Source organism: Zonotrichia leucophrys, chromosome 3 (genome assembly GCF_028769735.1).
Source record: "Zonotrichia leucophrys gambelii isolate GWCS_2022_RI chromosome 3, RI_Zleu_2.0, whole genome shotgun sequence".
NCBI lineage: Eukaryota > Metazoa > Chordata > Aves > Passeriformes > Passerellidae > Zonotrichia > Zonotrichia leucophrys.
This window is the reverse complement of record NC_088172.1, coordinates 89,233,224-89,259,545: the sequence shown is the minus strand read 5'-3', so window position 1 is coordinate 89,259,545 and position 26,322 is coordinate 89,233,224. Positions and strand designations below refer to the sequence as shown.

At 40.3% G+C, this 26,322-nt stretch overlaps 2 protein-coding genes across 4 annotated transcripts in view; one reads left to right on the top strand and one right to left on the bottom strand.

Moving 5' to 3' along the window:
- Positions 1-1,302: 1,302 nt before the first annotated feature.
- On the top strand, positions 1,303-18,507 carry BFSP1 (beaded filament structural protein 1). Its single transcript, XM_064707040.1, has 8 exons — positions 1,303-1,673; positions 7,758-7,818; positions 10,728-10,823; positions 11,642-11,734; positions 12,425-12,532; positions 14,675-14,895; positions 16,183-16,268; positions 17,573-18,507. Exons 1-8 carry the CDS (start codon positions 1,303-1,305, stop codon positions 18,505-18,507), a joined length of 1,971 nt encoding a protein of 656 aa, XP_064563110.1.
- A 4,472-nt stretch (positions 18,508-22,979) lies between these two features.
- PCSK2 (proprotein convertase subtilisin/kexin type 2) overlaps positions 22,980-26,322 on the bottom strand; it is a 107,801-nt gene continuing 104,458 nt past the window's right edge. For all 3 annotated transcript variants that reach the window (XM_064709197.1, XM_064709196.1, XM_064709195.1), the window contains one exon: positions 22,980-24,671. In XM_064709197.1, coding sequence (XP_064565267.1) covers positions 24,185-24,671 — 487 coding nt within the window. In that variant the 3' untranslated portion in view covers positions 22,980-24,184. The remainder of the gene's footprint in view (positions 24,672-26,322) is intronic.

Here is a 26,322-nt window from a genome sequence, read left to right as displayed (position 1 = left end):
TCTTTCCCCATGGCACTTCCAAATAATCTGAAGCAAAAGAAGAAATATATAGGAAATGTCTAATGAACATTTTTCCCTTTTGACTCAGATTTAGTAGCAGAGAAACCAAACTTTCTTTTTGAAGTTGAACTTTTTGGAGTCACCTGAGCACCAACTTCTTTCTTCACCTCGGTACTTGCCATCAGTGCCTTGTGATCTGTTGGGCTTCAAAATACATGAGATTTAAGTATTCATTTAAGATATGACCATTATAGGAGTGAAATTGACTTTTATATAAATTATTAACAGAGATCTCAAAATTGGAGTGGCTTGGTGTTGGGCTTTCTGTCTGGGCAAGTAGATCAAGGAAGATCACATCCAAGAAATAGAATTTTTCAAAATGAAAGACAGGAAAAAAATACTAGAGGAGATGCATCGAGGGGAAATTAAAGCCTCTTAGGGAATGGCAGCACACAAGACTCCATTATGGTGGAAGTGAAGGGAGAATGGTGGCTCCCCCTGGGATAATATGGAAAGTCCACCAAGTCATGAGGTGACCTGGCTTTTGACTATACCCAAAGAAAGTGGCTTCCCAAAGAGGCTTTGTTAAGCCAGAGGTTTTAGTACCACTGCTGCTTGGGTGCTTCTCATGCCAGGTAGAATTAACCTTCAGAAAAGCCTGACATGAAGCCTGAAGTGAGAACCAAATGACCAAATCTTGCCCATGGAGCTGGAGTCATATTAATTGTTAAATACTATCCCATCATTCTAAATGATCACAAAACTGTCAAATAACAAAAATCAAGGGCTGCCATCTACTCACACCAAAATCCTCTCTCAGCAGAAGGCCTCTGTGCACAGCCCTAGGGACACCCACATGGGACAAAGCTCTCCCCCCAGCACAGTCATGAAAGGCTTTGAGCTCAGCCTTTAAAACTGCAAAGCAGTTGTTTTGTTTTCCATGGATAATGCTTTAATCCACCGGGTGAAAGCTGGACGTTGCTCTCTTTTATCCTGGCTGTACACGATTGCAATGCTTGAAAAGAAAAGCCCCTAGCCCTTCTGTACCTGCCCCTCCTCTGAACTGCTGATGCCTGGATGGGCAGCTCCAAGGCGGGGCCATTGGGATTTATTTAGTTCACTCCCGCAGATGATGCCTTTAGTGCCACAAACCACCCTGGAGACAAGTCCTGATCATCTGGGAGGGGGGGATTATGTTCAGTTCTTCTTCCCCAAACCCCCCAGACGTAATTCAGATTCAAACTGGAGAGACAGGCAGGCACACAAGAGGGGACGCCGGCACTGCACAGCCCCTCTGAAGCCATGTACAGGAGCAGCTTCCTCCGTGAGGTACGCAAGGAGAAGTACGAGCGGTCAGATGCCTATGATGAGCTACGAGGCTCCCCAGAATTTGACAGTTTGGCCCAAGCCCGGGGCTTGGAGAACCTGCAGGAGCTCAACGAGCGCTTTGCAAGCTACATCAACCGGGCGCGTGTGCTGGAACAGCGCAATACCATCCTGCGCAAGCAACTGGAGACCTTCCAGCGCATGGATGAGCTGGTGGGCTTGGATGAAGCATTTGCTGGGCAGATTGAGTTCAACCGGCAACGAATGAGGGAGCTGGCTTCTGACCGAGCCAAGCTGGAGCGGGAGGAGAAGGATGCCCAGCGCATGCTTGATGAATACTGCAACAAGTAAGGCTTACAATCCATGGAAGATGAGTGGTGTCATTTCCATAGTTAATCTTTGTAATAAGTATGGGTTTGGTGTCACCAGCTACTTCTTGTGCATGGGTGATGCCTCTCCGTGTGTATCAGACTTGTCAAGAAGGACAGCATGTAAGCCCATGTAAGGTGAAAAGTAAGGTATCAGGACTTAGGGAGCCGCAGCTCTGCCTTTTACGGTCTCACTGCTCCTAGATGGGAAAATGTCCTCTCCATTCCACAGCAGCAGCCCTGGCACATGTCAGCTGCTGTTGTTCTTAGGAGGACTGTGCTCTGAACTGCAAAGATGAAATAACCCTATTTGACTACCAGGTGCCTCAAAGCAAGTCTTGTGTCTGAGCTGCCCAGAGTTACACAATGGCAAAACTCTCCTGAAATATGCAGGATGTCTCTGAGAAACTCTTATTTACAGCCATTATGAAGCACCTGAGCCAGTCTGTGCCAACCACATCTGTGATGTGTCATGAAAAGAAGGGAGATATACTTTTTCCTGGTGTGTAAAATTTGCCCTCCTATTCTTCTTTGCATTTTTTATTTCCATCCCATGCTACTGAAAGAATAAGAATAGGCTTCCCCTAATTTCACCTCTTTAACTTCTGTGCCACCATAATTCAAAGGGCAGGAGCCTCACATGCTGATGGAGATGAGTGCCTTCCCTCCAGCAACACGCAATTTTGGTTACATGGCTTAATTACACAAGAGTTGGTGAGCATTGCTCATAGGACAAAAGAGTTTAATCCTCCTGTTACTTAGGGATTTTTACCCCCAAAAATATCTATCTGACTACTTCACCCATGAAAATTTGCCAGGTTGCCAAATGAACATCTGCATGGGGACTGTGAGCTACAGCATACCTATAGAAATGCCAAGCCCTGATCTCTCTTTCATGTGACAGGAGAGAATAGCCCATCCAGGTGCACTGAGGCTTATTGCTGCCAGTGGTCAGATTTCCATAATGTCCTGATTCCATGTCAGTGGGTAATAAGCACCTGATTAGGCAGAACTGTATTCCAATATTTATGAGCAGGAAATTCAACTATGAGTCAATGCTGTAATTTAGGTGTTGACTCCGGTACTTGCTCATGTGTTTTTATTACACAGTGCCCATGACTATTTGACTACACTCAGTACTTAATTTTCTAGCTGCATATTAGTTAAAAATCTATGTGAATAGTACAGGATTAGTAATGTGACACAAAGTAATTTACTTTTATTAAACCTGCTCTAACCAAACTGTAAATAGGCGGGGAATAATACAGGGCATTGAAAATCCAGATGAGGAGACAACACCCAGAAAAAGGGCAGTACTTTCAGAAAGCAAGATCTAGGACCTGCTAAAGGGGTAGTTAGTGGCTTCCTAGAAAAAAATGGTGGTGCTTTGTTGTACAATCCTGGGATGCTCACTCAGCAGCTGTAAACAAAAGTAAGAAGGAAACTTTGGCTAAATTCAAGCCAAAAAATACAATTTAAAAATTAAAGATACACAGGGCCATGACAATGGAAAGACAGTGGCTGCTTTTTAACCAAATTTCACCAATTGGTTTACATCAACAAGTGAAATTTGGTGAGGTTTTTTTTCATTGGGAGCTGCTGAATTTGTCTAGAAGAGAGACATGAACATTTCTTCAGTGTCTGAAAAACTTGGGATGGTTTTGAGTTGCAGGTTTTAAAACAATGCCACTGCTCTGGTAACATGTGCTCTGCCATCTGATAGTTCTGATTTCAGTACCTGAAAGTTATAAACAAAGCTCCCTAAACAAAGTATGGGAGGAATAATCTTTTGTGCCCTATTAGGGGCTGCTGAAACCAGAAACATTCCTGTGCTGAAGACCTGCTCTCCCCCCTGAGTCTGCATTCCATTGGCAACAGGCACTGTAGGTTTCATGCTGCAACTTGAACCATAAAGCTTTTGGTGCACTGGGATTAACAAAATCTCTTAGAGGGAGCTTTTGAATCAATTAATTGACAAATGTCTGTGTCCTTCACTAATGCAAAGAATTTTGACTCTTAAAACCCATTCTTTCACTCACCTTCACTATTGAGGAAATAGATTTATATCTAAGCAAACGTTTTAAGCTACATTTATATAAATAGACCTTTTAAAGTTGCATTTAGACAGAGTAGGGCCTAGGACTACTGGGTCTGTGCAATTAAATGTTCATGAACCATTAAAAAGTAGAACTTATATTAAAATTTATTTTAAAATTCTCTATGGTCACATTCATAGCTTTTCTCATTAATTAATAGTTCAGATTCTGTACCAGGGAAGAATTCTTTCTCTTGAAGTTGCGCCAAAAAAAAAAAAAAAAAAAAAAAAATCAATGCTGGGAATAGTCTGGATGCATCTCATAAAAAGACTAATTATGCTACTTTTATTCACCACCACCATTATAGCAACATTGCATCTGGCTGTGGGACAGGATGGTATTTCTCTCTCCATGATGTTGGGAAAGATGCCGGAATCCAGATTTTAGTGGCCTTGACTGAACAGGATTAATGGACTTCAGAAATTAAAAGTCTTGCTAAGCAATTGTTTATTTAAAAAATTTGTGCACTGCAAACGCAGTGAGTTTTGAACATGCAATATGGTTCCCTGGACACAGTAATTGGCACAGTGTTCTCCAGAAGAAGATTGCTGTGTGGTGATACTCTGATGAGCTAACACCCTTGGGGCTACAGTAGAGACCCAACACGTGTGAGAAAATGAAAAGAAGTGGTAAACGCAATAGCTAGGATATGGAGGCTCCACTGACAAAGCTGCCTTCCAGCCCGGTCTGCAGGGATTTTCTTGGCACTGATGCTGCTTCTCTAGTGATAGGAAGGACTTTATCCTGCTGCAGCTAAGATGAGGATCATCTGCCTGCCCTCCACACTCTCCGCAATCTGCAAGAATATTGTCCTGTGGCTGTCAGCTGCTCAGCAGTGGCTTCTTGATATCACAGGTAGAATCTGTTCATAAATCAGCAAAACACAACCCTCCTGGGCTCATCTGAGCATTCAGGTTATGACTCTTGATAACAAATATTACTGGCCTGTCCATCATCCTTGTAGGACCTCTCTTTCATAGTCTGTGCTGTCCTTGGCGCCCAAATTGCTGCTGTCTGTTGAGAGAAGGTTAGTGAAGTGCATCAGGGAAAGAGAAAATGACAAAGGTAGTCACCCAGAGGTGCTATTACCTTTCAGTAGGATTCAACAGATTCAACGTTTTCCTTCAGATGAAAGGCTCAGCTTTGATGCCAAATTGAGTATATGGCCATTGTGCATTGCTGGGATGGACTGTTCTTGTTTCCTCTTTGGAGGGGAGCGAGCCCTTGCACTGCAGTGGAGGCAGAATCCAAAAAGAAGAGGTGATTGAAATCTTTAATCCTCAGATCTGCTTTCTTTGAGCCTGGCAACTTCCTCCCCTCCGTTCTTTTCCCCTATGCAAAAAAAAAAAAAACAACCAAAAAAACCCAAAAAACCAAAAAAACAACAACAAAAAAACACCCCAAGCCAGTTAACATCCCTTTTCTTTCAACAGTCCAAAAGCATTTGTTGCCAACCTAAAGCTACCTGACTAGGTGAGGAGGTTCATGTTTTGTTGGGTTTGGGGTGTTTTTTTTTTTTTAATTTCTTTTTCTTTTTATTTTTTTTTTTAAATGAAGCAAAATAACTTAAAAGCTCTTAAGCTCCAGGAATGTCTGACCAGCAACCATCTAATAAAAAATTTTTGGACATGACTAGCTAATTACTGAACATCAAAATCAACTTTGAAGCATAACAGGGTTGTGACTCTTCAGCCATTGCTCTTACAAATACATTTCAGCAGGCACAGAGGCATGCTGAGGTCTCTGAAGCATTTCAAAGAGGTCCATAGCACTTTTGCACTGATCTTCTGGAAAATATTTAACATCACTTGAAAGGAATTCTTCTTCAAAGGATAATCATGCAATACTAATTCTCTCAAGCTGCCAGGTGGATTTACAACTGTGTGGCACAGCGTATATTTGGGTTATTTGAGAGTAAAGGAAAATGTAGCTGAATATTTTAGTAACTGAAAAATCTTTTGAGTGAGGATCTAGCAATGAGGGACATCTGAATTATATTAGGGCTGAGGTTTATACACTGAATCCATCAGATGGTTGTATATTACTGTGAGTAGAAAACCAGCCTTTTATTGTAACTTGTATTTGATTTTCACAAGATGCCACAATATGCTTCATTCTTGTTCAGCTGTCAGAAAATATCAAAGTTAGGAAACTGTTTACTGTCAAGTGCATAAAATTTCTTTTTTAAATAAATAGAAAACTGGCTGGAATTGAGCTACTTGGTAAACACCTGAAACAAAGGCAATTTCACTTCTGAAGCTGAAAAATATTCTAGCCTTGGACGTGAAACTGATGTTAGTACTTATTGGCAAAAAAGGACATTGTTTTTTCAGCAATTTGTTGGAGTGATAATAAAATAAAACCTCATCATTTTCACTTGATTCTTTGCTGTTCATGTAAGAATTGAAAACAGACCAGTGACCAACCCTACTAATATTATGGGATTTCAGAAGAACTTTGTAAACCAGAGCACTAGGTTAAATCCATTTACTTGTTCTGTCAAGTTCTTCCTTTGTGGTCCTGGTTAGTTTGTGAGTGACATCATCCACTCAGTTTTTCAGTATGTATTGAAAGAGATGAGAATAATGTTGGTTGTTCGTCATTCAGGAGATGAAAAGGAAGAACTGAGGTTGACATTATCATTATATCTTGATCCTTGATGTGCTCAGTCCAGGAGCTGTCAAGTTCCCTGTTGATTGAAGCAAATCCCTTTGAAATCACCAGCACATATGGGCTGGAGCAATGATTTCAGAAGACAGACAGGAACTTATGTTCAGTTCTGAATTTTGGCTTGTACTGGTGTCCATTGCTTTTATTGCAAATGAAGGATCCTAATCACCAGAACTGACTTGTCACCTACCAGAGTGTTTCTTGTAGAAAGTAAGATAATGATAGTTTTTTTATATCTCTCTACATCTATTATTTTAGGAAAAGTAAAGTGTTAAACTTAAAGGGTTAGGATTGTATTTGTGCTGCTGTTGGATTTTGATAAGTCACTTGTTCAGTACCAATGGCAAAGTCTCATTGCCAAAGTTGCTTCTGACTGGTGATTTTTGAGGGGCTTTTTTGTTTGCTTTCTTGTTTGTTTGTTTTTAATTGAGTCCCATTAAGCCACATCTACTGTTGAACTTTTCATATGAGGTTTACTTAAGGAAGGGAATAAATTACAATAATCAACAATTTAATTTTGTACTCTGTGGCTAAAAAGAATTTCTAGAAGATAATTCTATTTACATACAAATGTGGAGCCCTAATTCTTAAAGAAAATGTGCTGTTTCCTCAAGCCTAACATAAACACATTATACATCCAGCACCAGGAACATGCACTTCATGCATGTTTTATAAAAGCATAAGAATAGCTGGTTAAATGCAGTCCTTACTAAGGCTCACTTGTTGTTTTGACCAAGCTAATATACAAATTACCATTAAAGGGGACACAAAGCTTGATCCATCTAAGCATCCTAATCCAACATCTTTCCTACATGGTCAATATGTAAAATTGCAATCATTATGTTTAATGTGTCTGTCATTAAAGTGCTTATTGAACAACAACAGGTATAATAGAAAACCAAGAACAATGTAATTAAATGTTCATGTGCCATTGTAGCAAATCCTCAGAGTAATCACTGTTGAATGGCTGTCACTATAGTTCAACACCAATGGCATATGCTTTTATTGTAGATAGTCTATTCTTGAGCATTCTGTAAAAAAGTGATAGCAAATATATGGCATTTCATTGTATTCTGTTACATAAGCTGAAGACAAGAATTTAGGCAATTCTGAAATTACCCGCAGCATCTGGGACCAAAAAATAATTAATGCTAATGCATTAATAAATCTTTTGGGCCCTTTCAAGATTCATATTCTCCTTTAACGTGAAGCATATATTGTGCATGACAGTGCAGATAAAAATGCAGTTTGCAGAGGGATGAACCACTGAACTCTATCTTCTTTTCTCTACTTGTAGGTATAGAAATGAACGTGAGTATCAGCAGAGGCTAAAAGAAACCCTGGAGCACCTTAATAAAGTGAGTCTGGGAAAATGCCAGGGGAAAGGTGTACAATCTTTTCCTTTGGTTTCATTTACTACAGCGAGCTACTTTGAAGAAGCAGTGGGAATATAAAATGTCAGAGCAAGGTGTTTCTTGTCATTATGCCCTTCTCCATCCTCCCCCTCCCTATGTAAGTGTCTGAGCCTTGGCATGTGCATACCTTTTCCCTACGCTTTTTAAACATAGCTACTGTATTAAAATACAGTCACTAATGATAACCATGCCATGAAAAATTGCTGGTTAAGTCCATGTTTTGAAGCCTGGAATATCTCAAAACTCCTTAGTCCCTTGCAGGATACGGTCAGCCCTTCCCAGGACAGACCCTCAGCTTCCCATTAGGTTTCCAAACAAGAGAGACACTGCCACTCCCCTTGGTTTGTTCCTTTTACATCAATATAGTTCTTAAACTAATACCATGGGAAAAGCAATAATAAAAATAACAACATTTAATATAATACACAGCTCAGAGAAAGACAGTAGTTGGCTGAAGTATTTTGAAAGTTTCCAAACCAGGTCTGTGAAACTGAAAAATCTTGATTCATCCTCTCTCACTGCTAGCCTTCATCTGGGTGAAGAACATAATATCTTTCCCCAGTTCTACTTTGCACAGGCTATCGTTCATCTTCTGTATTGGAAAACAATTAAAGATGGATTAAATAGAGATTATTTTTTTATTTCCTTGCTACGATTGGCTGGACCTGATCTGCTGGAGCATTGTCATATCAATGTTTTATATTAAGAACATGTTTTATATTAAGAAAAGACAGAAAGTGCATTTTAGCATTTCTGTCTTCAGTGAGCTCTTGACATCCCACATCAGTTCTATTTTCCAGAACACTCTGTTCTTGAACAACTTGCAAACCCTTAAAAAAATTTGTGAAGGTAACTCTTTTGTAAGGGGTTGTTGGAGCAGGTAAGTCTGTCTTCACAGTTCCTTTCAATGAATCTGCAGCTAAAGAAAATTGAAATCATTCACCAACCCTAGGCACAGTTCACCAAATCTTGAGGCACAAGGATGTTTTTTATCCCAGGATGTCCCTGGACACCCCTGTTGCAGCAGCTCCTGGCACTGGGAGCACCAAGTGCTGGAGGAAATACAGATGGTTTTCTGTAGAGGACCCAAGATGTGGCCCGAAAACCTGCATGTGCAGGTGCAAACTCATTATCTGACAGCTGGGAAAATACTGGTTCTGGAGAGATCTAAATAATTTCTCTTCCATGGTAATGAAAATATTGCATCTGCACATGGACCAGTGTTCTGGAATCATAAAATAAAGCAGAATGTCTTTTCAGAAGCTAAGTGATTAGCAAAGTTCAAAAGAAAATGTGTAGACACTGCACTGTTCTGATACACAACTCCATCAAGGAAGCTGGTCTCTTTGAAAGCATGGAATAAAAGCAGAAGTATTTTTCCCCTCTGAGGGAATATTTTGAAAGCCAAAAACTGCTTTTTTTATCACATGCAAAAATATTTGCTTATAGTTATTATCTAAGGGCCTGGGGGCTTTTTTTGGCTCCCTCCCAAACCTCCCAACATGGCCATTGTCCTGCTGATCCTCCTCTCAATAGGACGAGAGAGGAGTGCAGAAAAGCAGCAGGCATTCCTGATGGTTGGCTCTGAATGTGCTGGGTTGGATGTGTCTGAATCAGCCCCTGGATCACAAAGCAGAGCCTGCTGGAGAGTTCTGTGCCTGGGAGGTTTAGCAGCACAATAAGACAGCCAACATCTACACATTTTTTCAACAGCGCGTGCTGTATGCATGCAAAAGGAAAAATCCTCTTCTACCAGTCATGTGCTGCATCCACAAATCTCAATGGTTTGTTTGCAACCTGTGATTCACTCACAGAGGTATTTTTACAGCTGATAATGGCACATGGGTATTTTGAAAGAGGTGCCTTCAAATACTTCTTTTTTTATTCTTTAAGCTAAATGCACAAAGCAGGACTTTCTTGAGGCAAATTGCAAACTGGTGGAGGACCTGGCACATTTTATAGAATTGCAAGGAAGATACAGTTAAAATGTTTTAAGATGCTTTCTCAAAAATTAAAGAAATAATGCATTAAATAGAAAAATAAAATGTATGACTACTCTCACATATTTGTAAAATACATTGCCAAGTTCCAGAGAAATTACCCTAAATTCCATGTTTTTTGTTAAATAACAGAACATCGGAAAAATCTAAATTAAGCCTTTGAACAGAAATGGAGATTTCATTAGATTTAAAGATCAGTGTCACTCATACCTGCATACTCTGAGATCATGGTTACTAGTTATATGGTTTGTTCTTTGAATTAATTGGATGTTAGGAACTTTTGTCTTTGCAAATTCCAAAGCATTATAAACTTATGCAGAAAAGTGATTTTTTCTAAACTTGGTCAAATGTCATTTTTATTGCCAGAAATGGCTCCAAACTGGCAAATATTTATAGTATTTGAGAACATACCAAAGAGAGTGCAAATACTGCAGATCATCCTGGGTTTTTAGAAGGACTTCTTTACTAGGTATCTTAAAAAGGCATCAGGATATCTCAGATCTTGTCATGACACTAGAGAAATCAATGCTGATGTCATTTGTTTAAGATTCATCCACCATTTCAAGATTTTGATATTAAAATCTGGTATTTCAAACATCTACTACTTGGTACCCAGCATTATTTTGACAGTGCCAGTGCCAAACTCCATTGTAAATTACATTTGTGCAGGGCATGGTGAATAACATGGCTCCTGTTTGTTGTTTTCATGATACTGTTGTATGTTACAGTAGGCTCTTACACTTCAGGCAGACTGCTCCATGTGCACAGTGACTCATGCAGTGCCTGTGGGCCTCCTGTGGTTTTGGCACTCCAGCCGTACATACCGCCATGCCACGTGTCTCTGCATTGCAGGAAGCTGATGAGGCCTTGCTGTGCAACCTGGAGCTGCAAATTGAGTCCCAGTTCCTGCAGGATGACATCAATGCTACAAAGGACAGATACAAGAAGGTAACTGGATGAAGTTGCTGTTTTCCTTGTAGAGATAGATGTGGAACTTGGCCCTTCTCCATGATCAAATGGTGGCAAATTTAAGCAAATTGCATTTATGTTTTGGTAGGTGCATATAGCACTATTTATTTTCAGTGGCACAACAACCCAGATGGTTTCCAGCACCCAAACATACTTCTCAGGGTCCAGTAACTACAGCTGTAGCAGAGTCTTGAATTTGTCAACCTGGTGTCATGGTTCAACCCAAAGTGCTGGTCAAGCTGTCTTATATTTCATGCTAAGGAAGCTGTTGCTTTCATCATCCAATTATTTGGGAGAGGACACTCCAGTTAATCAGCAGGCATATGCCTGTGAATGTATGATTCCTCTGCAGCTGACTTTAACACTTTTTGCCTTTTTCCTGGGAGAACTGTGGGTCTTAGAATCAGGCCACTGTCCCATATTTGCTGCTTTTGAAAAAAGTTACTATTTTTTTCATGCCACATGAAAAGATATTTGTGATTCTTATTTTGAAAATCTCTTATGAAATTGGAAATGGAATGGAATCTTCAATTAAAACTATGAACTGTATATATTAAAACTATGAACAAAAGTCTGTAATATACCCTCAGTATGATGAAACTGCTAGCACTCCTGCACTCAAAAGCAGTTGTAAGTTGCATTCCAAACCCAAGCCTGAACTTGACTGGAATTGGACTTTTGAATTGGACTTTTATGGGCTAAAAGAATCACGTATCTAAAAATAAGCCTCAGGAGTTCATGGAAATGTCTACCTTACTATGGCATTTTCGAATGAAAATATTTTTATTTTATCACAGAACCTTATGGAAATCCAGACCTATGTCAATGTCTTGCAGCAGATCATCCAGACAACTCCTCGTGTGTCCCCAATAACCACTGGCATATGTGAGGCAAGTATTGCTGTTGGGAAGTATATGCAGCTCTAAGTAAGAAAGAGATAATGTTTACACCTGAAGTGTCCCAGATCCTTTAACTTCTGCTCCAAGGTTAGGTGAAAACAATGTGTAAGTACTGAGTAGTGAACATGGGAGAAAAAAATTTACTGTAGTTTTGAAAAACTGTATCAATGAGGAAAGAGAGATTAGGTTTGTCAGGTGTACTCCAGCATATATATTAGTTCCAAAAATGTGTGGTACAAAGATATTTGAAGTAGTTGTGCTTCTTCTCTGAAGAGGAGCTGGCAGGATATATGAATATTTTAAGAGAAAGGAAATCTTATCCTGCAGGGGTGAGATGTGGTGAAAATTTTAATGAAATTAATTGATACAGACTAGATGAAAACTTGATGATTTCCACCAATATGAGTGGCTATGGCAGGAATGTTCATTATTTGGAAGAAGATGTGAACAGGTTTACAGGGTCTAAGCTGCACTGTTACAGACCTGGTATCTGATATCTTTATTCTTAAAGCCGTGCTACCATTCAACAGAATTTGGCTTGAGGTTCAATGCCCATCTTTTATCTGTCTTTTGCCATTTTCTATTTGTCTTCACAGTTTATTTCCAGTAGTGCAATTTCTTTTGGCTCTTTTTAGGAGTGAAACATAATTTCCAATACACACATTGTTTTCTTCCAACCAGGAAAAACTGATAGCAGAGAGGAGGATCCCTGTTCTGCAGAGCCAGCTGGAGGAATATAAGAGCATCCTCTGCCAGCTACAGGCACAGAAATACAAGCTCCAGACAGAGGTATTGGAATCACAAGCCATAAACACAACCATGTTGCTCATGAACTGCTTTTTTTATGGTCACTTGGTAAAACCTCTAACACAGCTTTAACATGGTTATGTTAACTTGGTGGACTTGGAGGTGTGTTTTCCTTTTAGATTTCCATCTTTTTCTTCAGCTGTTTCATTCCCATTCTCTCAATGAAACAAATTGTCAGGTTTAGTTGGCCAGGGTGGGCTGTAGGTATTGTAGGTGCAATGAAGCTATCTTTGCTTATCAGAGGGACTGATGAGGGAACATTTCCACAATGCAACTGAATTCCTGCAGGACTGAATCAGCAGGACATTATGAATGGAAAAGTTCCACAGGGCTCCTATGACTTTCTTACTTGCTGAGTTCTGGCTGGAAATAGGCTTCAAAAAAACTGATGGGGAACCCTCAGGGCTCTGCCCAATCCTTTCTATCACTGCCACATCCAATGCTAAGCTTGCTGTGGGAAGAACTGGTGTGGGGAGAAAAAAATGAGAGGGCTATTGAGCTACATTTGGCTTTCTGCCTTCATCCATGTCACTACTAAGCATTAAGCCAGCATCTCTCCTGTGCTTGGACCAGCAGGAAAAACCATGTGCTTTTTGCCAAGCTCTGAGTTGCAAAAAGACTTTGACTAGTTGTCCTTGCCCATCTCCCAGCCAAACCTGCCTTAAATCAACCTTCTGTCTCCAGCCAGTGCCTGCAAACCTGAGTGCAGTGCAGGGCTGAGGGTGGCAGGAGGTGGAGGAGCAGCTGAAGGCTGCAGTGGATAGAAACCAGATCTTAATAGTTGCCAATGGCATCTCTACCTCCATGCAGTTGAATATTTTTTAGCAGATGGGGTGGAGAATGACCCCAAGTACAGCTTCCTTTTTGCCTCAAGTTGTCCATCCAGGTGAGAGGAATGAAATATTGACTAAAGCATCATTTGGTGGGATTTTGAACTCCTTTGGACAGCCATAGCAGCAGCTCATAACTTCCTGGGCATAACTTCTTTCATTAGGGTCAGGACAGTGTATTTTCCTTGGTCTCTATTTCTCACATCTGATGCTTTGGTGGAAAGGACACATGCACTCTGGGATGGACAGGAATCAATATGGGGATGAGATAGTGAATCAATATCAAGTAAAAGGGGAGGAAATCAGCCTTCTGCTGGCAGGTGGAGAGAGGCAGTCTTTTAGGAATTAATCGTGCTGCTTTCAAAATAAAATCTTTCCATCCATTTAGAAATAGATTATTCATTCATTCATTCTTGTGCCTTGAGATTACAAGAGTGAAATACCTTTATGAGTGCAGGTCAGTAACACAGTAGCCTGTGATGGTGAAGGCTGGATCTGATGACTGAGGTGTCATCAAGTGTCTTTGCTTTCCTGTTTGTGGACCTGACAGCCATGTGCCCAAGAGGTCAGGGGCCCCACTCCATGAGCACTGAACAGAAGAGTCTCTGTCTATTCATACACTGCAACATAACCAAACTAATGACAAGGGACATCACTTCTATATTTAGTATTTAGCCTCTTAAAAGTATTTTTTTTGTCTTGCCTGAAGCATATAGAAATAAATCAATTATTGAAGAATTCATTAGTCACTTATTCCTCCATTAACTTTTTGTGAGTGCATCTCTGAAAAGTAGGGGAAAAAAGTGACAAAATAACTATAATATATAGCTAAAAATAGCAGAAGAAAGTGAGAGGAGATTTACAGGGTGAAATATCCCACCTGAAACTCAGCCTTTATTTTTGGAAAGCGACTTTTGCCACCTCCTGGTTGATATGCTCATTGGTTTTATCGCTGAAGTAAAAAGCCTGAGGAATTGAATTCTAAAGAAGAGTTCTTTGTTTAAAATGTGACTTTTGGTCTTATTTTCCCTGTCTGCAGAGCACAGAAAAGGAGGAGTGGATATTTCTTAAGCTCATCTTCCCAGTTAAGAACTTTTACTGTCCATGTTAGGCCCTGCCCAATGTGATGTTACTGCTTTTTGAATAACTGAACAAAGGTAGTGAAATTGCTCCTGTGTTTTAGCAGTGCAGCATCACATTGTAATAAAGCATGACTTGCCTTTCATTATGCTTAAAATATGGGGATGGTGAATTTTTCAAAGGTGCTTCTTTCACCACCAATTTTATTTACCAGACAACCATGCTGGAGCAAGCAATTAAAAACACCCAGGAGAGTTATGATGATGAAATTCAGCTTTACAATGAGCAGATTGAAAACCTTAGGAAGGGGATAGAGGAGGCTGAGAGAATCTTGGAGAAGTACACCACTGACTGCCGCCAGCTGGTGATCTACCAGCAGTCCCTGGAGAATGAGCTGGAAAGGTACAAACGGATCATCGAGAATGAGGACAGCCGGTAAGCCTGGATTTCTGGGCAATCACAAAGGGACCAGGGATCTCTTTTTTCTCATTTGAAAAATGTATGTTTAAGGACATTTGATTCACCCAAAGCTATAGCATTTTCACACCTTTCACTGGTGTAGATATCTAGGGATAGAAATCGAAATAGATGCAAAATCTGGTGAAACTTCTGCCAAGGAAAGGATCAGTGCCATTTTGGGCTTTCTTGTCCTTGCAGTCTCCTTTCCATATGCTGTCCTGGCATCAGTGTACAGAGGTCAGGAGCACACAAATCAATCTGAACATCCTCTCCTCAGACTGGGTGTTGGTGACACTTGTTCAACACTAACGGCAAGTTGATTTTTGGAGGGTGCAAACAAAGCAAATGCCTTGTAAAGCAAAGCATTCTTCCCAGCAAAGCCATTCCTTGGGCATGGGGAGAAAGACGAAAAATACAAGAAACTGGCAGGGATTTGGGTTGCGCTTAAACCTACAGAGGACCACTGTCTCCCTCTAATGTCCACCATCAGCCACAGTGGACAAAAGGATCTTTCACAGCAGCAGAGCCAGACCCCTAAGCACTCAAACTACTGCTCTGGGCTGTGCAGAAGATCCAGGGGAAGAACACTCACTTAATAGTCCATCCTATGTGTGGGGAATGGGAATTTAATTAATTTTCAGGGTCTAATTTTGGACACTGAGTTCTAGTTAGAAGTGCCTTAACAGAGTAATTCTCAATGCCAAAATCATATTGACACAGGGTCTCTGACAGGACAAAATATCTCAAATTCCAGCAGAGCAGACTGGGGAGGCCAAAGATACAGTAACTGTTTTGCAATAGGCCTGCCTCTCAATTTTAATTTTTAACCCTTAATACTACTGACTCCTTGAATGTTTTCCAAGGAAGACCGCTCCAAATTTCCTATTTTGCCAGCCAACATGGTAAAAGTGGATTTACATTTCTTGCTGACCTCTGGTAGGCTTGGATTGACTGTTTTCCCATCTAAAAACCTACCATCTCTTCAAAGTGCCATGCTAAATGCAAAGCTGTAGCTACATGTTGTAATTACTGGTGTACTTTACTTACTGGAGTATCCCGTATCTCCTGCTGGCAAAAACCAGCCTCACTCCTGTGAAGGTGCTGTGGCTGTCTTGATTTTCCTCAGACAAGAAACAGATTCCCATCATTCTTTTTGACTCCTCACCACAGAGAAGTACATTTTTTTAACCTCTGAGCTTAATTTTGCACAATTTCACTTGCTGAAATTGTGAGAGAACTCATGGATACACATATTCTCCACAGGTTAAACTCTGCTATAGCAGGAACCCCAGTCACACTCTTCACACAGATTTATCGACCTGCCCAGCCTCAGGCTTCGAGGGGAAGAGGTAAACCTGTGATGTGTCTTTCTGTGTGTGTCAGGAGAGGCATCATTGCATTTTAAGCAGTTTGTCCATCTGTCTTTAATATGGCCACCAGTCACGACAGCCTGACTACAGGCTTGAAAATGCAACCATTTCAGCTTACCTCGACTGTCCCTGAGACAAGCTGTCAAAGGCCAAAACCACAAGTAAAACCATTTCTTTGCTAATTTCTGCAGTTTACTACTTAGGCCAATCAAGAGTAAAATCAAAAGGCATCTGAAATGGTGGAAAGAGCTGCAGGTTTTGTGTTGACTCATTCTGAGTTTGTTTGCACTTTAGTGATGTGCAAAGAGCACCAAGGTGTGTTGAGTGCCACAGGCCATTTTTGAGGCCTGTTTTCCTATGAATTATGTTTTCTCTATGTTGTATGTTGGCTTGTTAGAATTAGGATGCTTGTAAACCTGCTGACAAGGAAATGGCCAGGCTTAAATGAGAAAGACTGCTCTTAACAAAGGAATTGATGTGATAGGTTCTAACATATGGGTTGACTTAAATCCAAGGCTCACTGTGGTTTCAATAATGACAAACTGCCTTGAGAACAGAGACAAACCATCGTATGAGGCATGTTTTTGTAATGCAGCTGTAATTTTTCTAACTGCTGTGTGAACTGTAGCAGTTTTATATTAAATAGGTCCAACATGCCTGAGGCCAGACCTTCAGCAGCTGTAAATAATTACTGTCATGCAAAATGGTATTTTATACATGCTGAGGATTTGGCCTGGCTCTAGACACACCACTGATTTCTCCTGCATGACGAGCATCGTATTTCATGTGTGTTACTGTATTGTGGCAGGGGACAAAACAGCTGCCTTGGGGAAAGTATGTTAATATCTGTCTGTCCTCTTGTTCTTGTAATTACCAGTATCAACCCCTGTCTCCTCTGCTCTAGCTGCTCATGCCATGGAAATCATACCTTGCCTATGCTCCTGCTGCTGCTAAGCTCTCATGGGATCTGTGCCTATTGATTGCCCAGGAGATTGGAATCAGGGGGTTCTAAGAGCTCAGTGACAGTGTCTGAGTGATACCATTGTAGATGGGTGGCTTCTCAGCTCTGTGACCACCAGCCACTGCTGCTCCCTCCTGACATGACTTTCAGTATCTGTCCCCATACTCCAAATTGTCAGGAGTCAAGGTGTCTGGCTCTCTTTTAGGCCCCTGGGATACAAAGGCTTTCCACCTGCAGCGGTGAAGGCAAGAGGCAGCTCTAGCATTTGCAGTGACTGTATTCAAGCACTGTTTGTTGTTCCCTTTGCTTTGTATTTTTTTAGATATCACCCAGGCCATGCAAGACATTGCCAGTATAAAGCCCAGACAAAAAGGCCTGACAAAGAAAATTGCCAGGAAAAAGGAGCTGATGTCAAAAGACATAACCGACAGTCACTTGCCTGAAAGAATGTACGAAAGAACTCTGGAAGGTTTTGACCAAGATCAGATGGAGTTTAGGCATGAAGGCTCAGTCAGGTGTGAACCTGAGCAAGAAGGATCAGAATTTGATGAAAAAGAAATGGGCCCAGAGGACGTACCTGATGGAGCCCAGATAAGTAAAGCCTTTGATAAATTGTGTAATATTATGAGGGAGAAAATAAGAGTCCACAAGAGACCAGAGGCTAAGTCTGATGCCCATCCCAAAGGGCGTTATGTGCTGGTGACAGGGGAGGAAGGCTATGAAGAACCATGCATCTTGGCCCCCTCTATTCCTGCTGGTGGGGGGATCACAGTTTCCACTGGCAATGGGAAAGTGATGAATGGGGATGATGTAGAGTCCATACCAGAGCTCCCAGAACCTGCCGAACCACCAGAAAAAGAGAAAGGCGAAATCTGTGAAAGGAGAGAAGAGTTTGAACAGAGAGAGGAGGGGAAAGAAGATGTGCTTGAATGGGGGAAAAAAGCAAGAGGAAAAATTGAGCAAATCACAAAGTACCCAGACATCTCTGAGCCTGAGACAGTTACTTCCTCTGGTCTGATAAGCCCAACTGAGCCAGGACTCCTTCGAGAGACAGAATATGACCGAGAAGATAAACAGGGCCTTTTGTTCAGGGAAGCAGCCTTACCTGGCTCTATGAGCTATGAGAAGGTGGAGGTGGTGGAGTCCATTGAGAAGTTTTCAGATGACAAAATTCAGACATATGAAGAGACAGCAATGATTGTTGAGACAATGATAGAGAAGACAAGCAAGAAGAAACTAGGTGACAAAGGCTCTTAAGTGACACATACCCTCTGACAGTCAATTTGTCTGGCATAGTTATTAAATGACTGTGTTTTTTTTCCTGACCGAATGATACAGTAGTGAGATTTTTGCTGTTTGGTATGGAACAGATTGAAACTTTGATGGCAATTCTGTCTGATGTAGGCTCACCTTTGGTGCAACAACCATTAGCGCTCTCCAGGGCACATCCTATGCAACTCATTTTCATGATTAGAACACACGGGAAGAAATTATTATGACAGAGCTGCCTGGCTTTCCACAGTATCCAGGACAAATTTGCATATTCCTCTACTGCTCCTTCAACTGCTGTATGATCCCCCCATCTTTGAGATAGCTGCAAATGTTAACTTGTGACATCTGGTTCATTTAATAAAAGTTTTGCCTTCTGCCAAAGATACTCACTGTGGGTTTATTTTGCCTATAACATTGACTCACAGACCCTACTTGTAAACAGATCCTACTTGTAAACATCACCTGACTGGTGCAGCAGTTTGTCCAGGGAAAGAGCTGGATTCCTCTTAAATAATCTATTCCAAAAATCTCCCTTTAAAAGTCTTTAAATAGCAATGAGCTTGGCAGACCTTTCTTTTTGGCAATAAAGACAAACTTCCTGTATTCAAGATAAGCTCTTACTGCAGATCTTCTCAGAATAAATCTCCCTGAAGGGAGATCTCCCTTACAAAAGCTATTATTTGTCCTTCACCAACACAACTGATGTACTTATAAATGCCAACAAGCTTTTGAGCAGAGTGCAGCCAAATACTGAGTATTTAGGTATTTTCTTTTTAAGTATTTCCTTGGACTATAGAGTTTCATACTGCCACAGGATCCTGTCTCACTCCTGTCACCTGCAGTCACATGGAGCTCCACAGGATTGTTGGAATAAGCAGTGCCTTTCCACCTTCCCATGCCTGGGGAAGCAAAAAGAAACGCTTGCAGCAACAACAGTCTTGCAGCTCCCAGAAACCTTCAGCTCAAGAAAATAAACAAAATCCCACAAATTAAAAATCAGAGAAATGTGTGTAAATGTGTGCGTATGTGTGTAAATAATGAGCTCTACCTAAAGTGTTCATACACCATTTAGGCCTCAGCTTTACTCCAGGCACACGAATGATCACACTAAAGCCCAAGACTTACTGAAGGGTGGTACTAGATTAGTCTCTACAAATTTCTTCTTCAATCCAATGCCAGTTCTAAGTTTTCATTTCAGCTTCCAGCATTGTTGTGCCTTTCTGCCTTTTAACTCCTGTCAGCTGCAAGAAAGTAAGGTTAAAAGCCATTTGAGCTGACAAGTCTGAGCTTCAGGAACTCCTCACAGCACCCAAGGCTTTCCTTCAATAATATGTTGGGTTTTGTTATTTCATTCATGAGGTTCAGCACAGGTGTAGCATCTGATCTCCTGTGATTGTTATGTCTGGTAAAGTGGCACCTTATTCTTTGAAACAGGGAGAGGTGACTCACACAGTCACAATTTTAGTCAGGACTTTTTGTTGATGCTGGTTTATTGGAATGCTGTGGGAGTTTATTCCAGACATGGCTTACTAGAGCATGTTCCTTTTCAGTTTAATATATTAGCAGTGTAAATAACTGCAGAGAAGGAATTTATCAATGCCTATGCAGGCTGGACTCTGGTCACGTGGTAGCAACTGCCCAGAATAATTGCTGCTGAAAGAATTTGACTGCTGCAAGCTAAACAAAAAAAAACCCAAAAACCTATCCTCATTGCAGCAACAGACAGTCTGTTTAATATTTCTGTCACAAAGCAGAGTATAAACAGGATCAGGCAGTACCTGGTTGGAACTGGATATTCTTTCCCCTCTCCCAGTCCATCTGATTTCACTGCAATACAGTGGACCCAATGTTCAAAATACAAAAAGCCTCATTCAATAGCAAGAAGGCAATGTCAGGACAGCCTGGGTGAGGTGTCCAGTGTGTGAATACCTCCACCACCTTAATCCTTTTTGTGCAGTGGTGTCACCACTGGCTGCTGACCCAGACCTGGTTTATGATGGCTGTAACCCTTGCTCAGCATTTCAGTGTGGTGTAAGAACTGCTCCTAAAGCTCGTTTGATGGCACTTACTGCTGAAGGAAATTACATACTGCATTGCCTGGGTAGCAACCAGCAGAACTCAAGGACTAAGAAGAGGTGAGGGCCAGATTCTGCTACAATCTCTAAACTTTCTGTATATTTGCATGAAATTTACATAGAAAACCACTAGTAGTATCTGGTTAATAGTGACCTTACTGAAGTGCATAATAAATCTCGTAATTTTAGGAGCTAACCTCTACATTAAATGCAGATTCTCAATGAAGTGTTTAAATGCTAAAGTCTCATGGTAAAATAGTTGCAAACATCTATTCAACAAGAGACTGGAATGAGAATCAGGTTTCTACAGGCACATTCTCACTTCTGAGGTGACCAGAACTAGATCAGGAGGTTCCCTGCCAGATTGTACTGCTGCAGAGATGACAGAGTATTATAAAACGAAATGTACTTTCTGCCATGGAAACAAAGGAGCTAAAAAGTACCCAAAAGTTATGGGGGGGGAAGTAGAGATGAAAAGGGAAACAGGGGACTTAATGTGAATCAAAGTGCTCCAAACAGCAGAGGAAAAAAATCTGCTGTAGCATTTCCTTAGGACCAGAGCTGCTTATGAGCTGAAGTGCAAAACTAACAGCCTCTGTTCTTGATCATCCTTCTCCCAGTGCAGCTCAGCACCTGCACTGCTGCTGCCTTTGCAGCGCTGACCTTGGAGCCAATGGGTTTGAACCATGAAAATAATGCCAAGTAAACTTAAAAAAAGCTCCTCCCAGCCTGTGGCATGAATCTTGTGTGACAGAGTTTCACAGTTAACATAAAATACTTTATTCGTAATCTGCTGCTATCAAATCTTTATCTTCTCTGTATCCAGTATGCAGGATACAAATTTCTTTAGCCGTGTAAAAAGCCGAGAAGTAGGAAGTCATCACACTGAGAGCAGCATTTTACCTCCTGTGTACCTTCAGACAAGCAATGATGATAGGACCTGCCAGTTTATAACAGCTCTTTATTTTACTGATATTATGAAACATCATCACAGGGCTTACCTATTTTGCATCATGAGCTTAATTTTCCCTTTTATTATAAATACTAAAAAATTAACTTTCTTTTACATCAGCAATACCATAAAAACTCAGTCTACCTGGACATATTTTTGAGTGATCCCTTGAACCAAAAATCCCCAAGAATTTGAAGTAGATCTCTATATTGTATATAAATGTAATTTTATATATATAATTATATAAAAATTCACCACTTTCACTCATTATTGTGATTTTTCAATTACTAAATTATGTCAGCATTATGAAAATATGGACAGCCATCTAGTTATTTTGCTGCTTTATATTTAATAATTTACCAGACAACTGAAAAATTACACGAATGCAATGGAAAATCATGTACATGTTCATTTAAGAATTCTACATGGACTTTTCTTATTCCAAAACTTTTCCAGATTTTAGAAGTCCAGTAAAAACTTTCAGTAACCTCTTTGATCACATACACACAAAAAGTTACGATGTATGTGTATTATATCATACATAGCATATGTAATTCTAGACATATTTATATGAAAATATATGTAACGTACTCTGAATATATATATTGTATGATTTATATATATATTTAAAACACACAGAGTGATACCACAGGTGTGTATGTATTTAGTCATACAGATGTGTACATAAATATATATATGTATGGTAAATTTTTCTGATGGGACTGCTACATGCAATGAGAAACCTGTGAGTAGTGTGAGGCTGCTTGGTTTGGCTTTAGAGTATAATTCACGTAGACTTTGAGTAGGTTGAGCTGTTTATTTTTCATTTGGAAAAGGAAAGAACAAACCTCTTACGGAAAAATAAAAGACTGATAGTCTCTTGAATTAACATTATTCTATTAACATTATTCTCATACATTATTAAGTGAAACACATTCACCATAGAATCTTTGGGTTATGTTTTTAATTTGTTAGATAAATATTTACCTACTAAATGTGTTTCTACTACTATGCACCGGATCAACCAGAACAACTCTTATTAAAGCATCTTAGATTCATACTCTGCATATTAAAAATAACTTTAAAAAATCTGAAACTAGTCACTGCTAAAATGTAGATCTTGGATCCTGCAAAGATCTGCAATATCTGCTTAAAATTACCATTTAAGTAGGTCCACTGATGGGCTTTAGTGCAAGTGCCTAAATATTTGCAGAATCAAGACTCTTTATTTCTCAAAGGTCAAATTTGGGATGTCACACCTGAGAACATGTAGTGGTTGCTTCCATCAGTAATTCCAACCAGGGAGAATGTTATGTTTTGCAGCAATAGCCAGAGCATACTCTTGAGGGTGAGAGAAATGGACTTTAACTCATGCCCAAAAAGTAAAGGTGGGACTGACTTTAAACAGAAAATCAATGACTGCCAGCAAATCTTCCCAAATGTACTACATTTTATTTCTCAAGAAGGCCAACATTGCATTACACTTTAAAAACTTCAGCATATTTTTCTCCTTAAATATATTTGTATAACATAATACCAGCAAATATATAGCTTTAAAATGAAATTTAAATTAAAAATTGCTTTGGGACTGAAACAGTGTGCCTCAAATTTTCCCCACAGCAGTTTACTGGCAGCTGGGTTGCAAACCCCAGAAAACAGGTGTCTGTGGTTGGTAATGCTGACACAGCCTCATTTTACAGTGCTGGAGAACATCTCAGTAGAGAGACCAGAAGATGCACACAAGCTGCCAGAAATCCAACAGCTCATTCCTATGTGCTTGCTCTGCTGTAAGATAGTAAATTGATTTAAATTGCTAAAATTACAAAACAAAACAAAAAACAACAACAACAACACAGGAAAAGAATCCCCAAAACAACCAAACTAATAAAAAACTCTAGCAAAACTGGGATTTGTGCTTCTAGAAGGCCCTGACCCGGTTTGCAAATCACTTCTCCCTGCCACCCAGCTTTGTCATTGCTTTGCGTTCCTTATTGCATATCTGTTGATCCATCCTGTACCTGAAGTGTGTATGTAGTGTAACTGTAAACTCTCAAAAGAATTGGATTTCTGCCAGTCAGATTGGTGAATGTTCCTTATCTCTGGATTATTCCTTTTTGTGGGGTCTAGTGGTACTTTGGTTAAACCCAATGGAGGAAGTCCCACTCAAGTCAGTGATGCAGAAGGAGCATGTTCAAAGACCTCTCCAGACAATCTCTTTGTGATTCCCTCTCTCTGTCATTTTTTTAAAATGTGTTCAATTATCACCAACTTCCAGTGTAAAAATTAACTTTTTTAAAAATACAAACATATATCACAGAAATATGAAGGGAAAAGCCATTAATTTCTTCGCAGGTTATTACCTATTTGTATGACACAAAAGAAAAATCATCATTTACAGTCACAAACTGTACATACTATTTGGTGGGAGTACTTTTTTTGGCTTAGAGATAAAACATGGACTGCTTCAGTGGCAAGTAAAATAATTATTGACGAGATATATGACTTTAAAATCAAGAAAGGATGATAATTTGTCTAGAGAGACAATCATTGTAATACATCTAACACAGAGGTTTGGACAGCAGAACAGTGAGTAGAGGGGTCTGGGGAAGGAAAGACACCGTCATGCAACACAGCACTACTTCTTGCTCAGTATACTCTTCAGGCTTCTCTCCACTGCTTCATCTAACTCTTCTTCCAGCTCTTCCTTCTTGGACATGGCCAGCTTGGACTGATAATCTTTTACGATTTGGTCTATATACGGTGCACTCTGAGTCCCATGCAGCATCAGTGTCCACTCCTTCAGCACACCCCGCTGGGGCTGGCTGCCAACAAACCCAATCTCCAGAGCCCAGGTGCCTCGGGGGTCTTCTCCCCAAGTGTGAGTCGTCATGAAAGGCCATTTGTCAAAACCCACCTTGGAGTCATCATCCCTGGGGCGCCGGCTCAGCAAAATGGACTTTGTTCCCATTGGTGAGGTCATGTTGATGTTGAGGTCTCCTCGCCGAGTGGAATTCACAGTTATAACTGCCTGCACATGTTCAAGGTACCGGACAAAGTTCTCCTTCCCCTCACAAGCATCAGTTATCAGTGTGAGGAACAGTTTGCCACTTGGTGGTATCTTTCTGTGCGTCAAAAGATAATTAAGCAAATTAAAACAGTACAATATGGCTAATGCTAAAAGTACTGGGTTTTAGTGCCTCACAGAAAAACACTGTATGATTTTCCTTATTAATACATGAAGAAGTAAGGAAATAATATAGTTGCAAACCTGGTCAGAAAGCAAATGTTCCCCTTTTAGAAAATTATACCAAAACCTTAATTTGAAAATAATTATGAAAGGTACACCTACAGAAAGAGAGAAGTAATAAAATTTTAGAAGCACATACTGCTTTTTAAGGTTTTTAAATGGTTGTCTTTACCTATCACTCCTATATTGGGAAATTGCATAATAATGTGCATACTCAGTAAAAGAACCACGAGTAGTCAGTCATGTCAGTTTCCTTAAATGACAGCAGCAAATGGCTCTCTGGTGTTGAAGAGAAAACAAAATTTCAGTGCAGTCATATTAAAGCCTATGTCCTTGTTCTGCTTTGGAAACCAGCATAAGTGTGGGATGTTGGAGTTGACTCATTTGAAAAATAGTTTTCCACAAAGATTTCCATCCTTGAACAGCTCTTGTACATGAGTACATACACCAAGGAAAGAAGCTGCACATGTTTACTGAGTTACCAAAGTGCTGTCTGGCCCGGGGGTGGGGAGACGAGCCTGTAAAGTGCCTTCTTAACTTGTTGGGGTCAGGATGCAACTTCAATTACCCACTGCCTCAGAAACTGGCTGGCAAAATACACTGAAAGTGTAAAAATGCTCTACATCTTCATGATCAGTATTCTTTGAGCAGTGTGACATTTTTCTCTGTCTAAAAGAAATAATCGAAAGACAAGAATTACAGCAATCACTATGAAAGCGACCAGGACACAAAAGAGTCCAGTCACCTTGTCATTATCTTGTCTTCCAGTGGCTTCTCCCTGACCTTAGTTGTGCAAATTGAGAATCTTTTGAAGGGCATTAACTACCCTGTGGTAATGAATACCTTCTTTTCAAAAGAAATCAGTACCAGCTTTTTCCCTCTGCTAATGAAATACCACATTCTTTAGAGACCAGTGAAAGCATTTCATTCAAGCCTAGCTTCCATTAATTCTTTTCTTCTTGAGATGAGCTCCAGATACTACACTTGTAGTAGTGTGGTATGTGGCTCAGGCCAATCTCTGTCCCCCTTCCACTGAGTATTACCTTCTTGAAAGTACTTGCAGAGCAAAACATCATTTAGATCAAGATCCTCAAGGCATTTAAACACTTAACCTGAAAAACCTGTGTTGTTCTGAGCATTATGGAGCAGAAGTTGGCATAACATAAATATTGTATAGCTAAAACATTTGAGCATCTAATATAATACCCTTGAGATACTTATTTGACACGTCAAAGCACAAGAAAAATGCACTATATGCAGACAGATGTGAAGGGTTGTAATTTCACAGTTGCCACGTGCTTGCAGTTTCTCTGCATGGGAAGCCTCAATCTCAACTCAATCTGAATTCATGCTGTCTCACAGCCTTTTCACACAGTGGACAAAGCTTTGTCAAACACTGCTTCATTCCCAGAGATGTGACAATTGTTTTATCTCCTTCACCTTCAGTTAATGAGGAGGGACATCACAGTATGAGTCTTTTCTTCCTGTCCAGACTAAAGCCCAAAGAAGCAAGAGCAGTATGTTCC

What these genes read in the sequence shown, in the direction of transcription:
- BFSP1 (XM_064707040.1), top strand. Translation starts at nt 1,303, where the DNA reads ATGTACAGGAGCAGCTTCCTCCGTGAGGTACGCAAGGAGAAGTACGAG. An exon ending in TAACCACTGGCATATGTGAG is followed by an intron (nt 11,735 to 12,424) that starts GCAAGTATTGCT and finishes TCTTCCAACCAG; the next exon opens with GAAAAACTGATAGCAGAGAG. An exon ending in ATCGAGAATGAGGACAGCCG is followed by an intron (nt 14,896 to 16,182) that starts GTAAGCCTGGAT and finishes TATTCTCCACAG; the next exon opens with GTTAAACTCTGCTATAGCAG.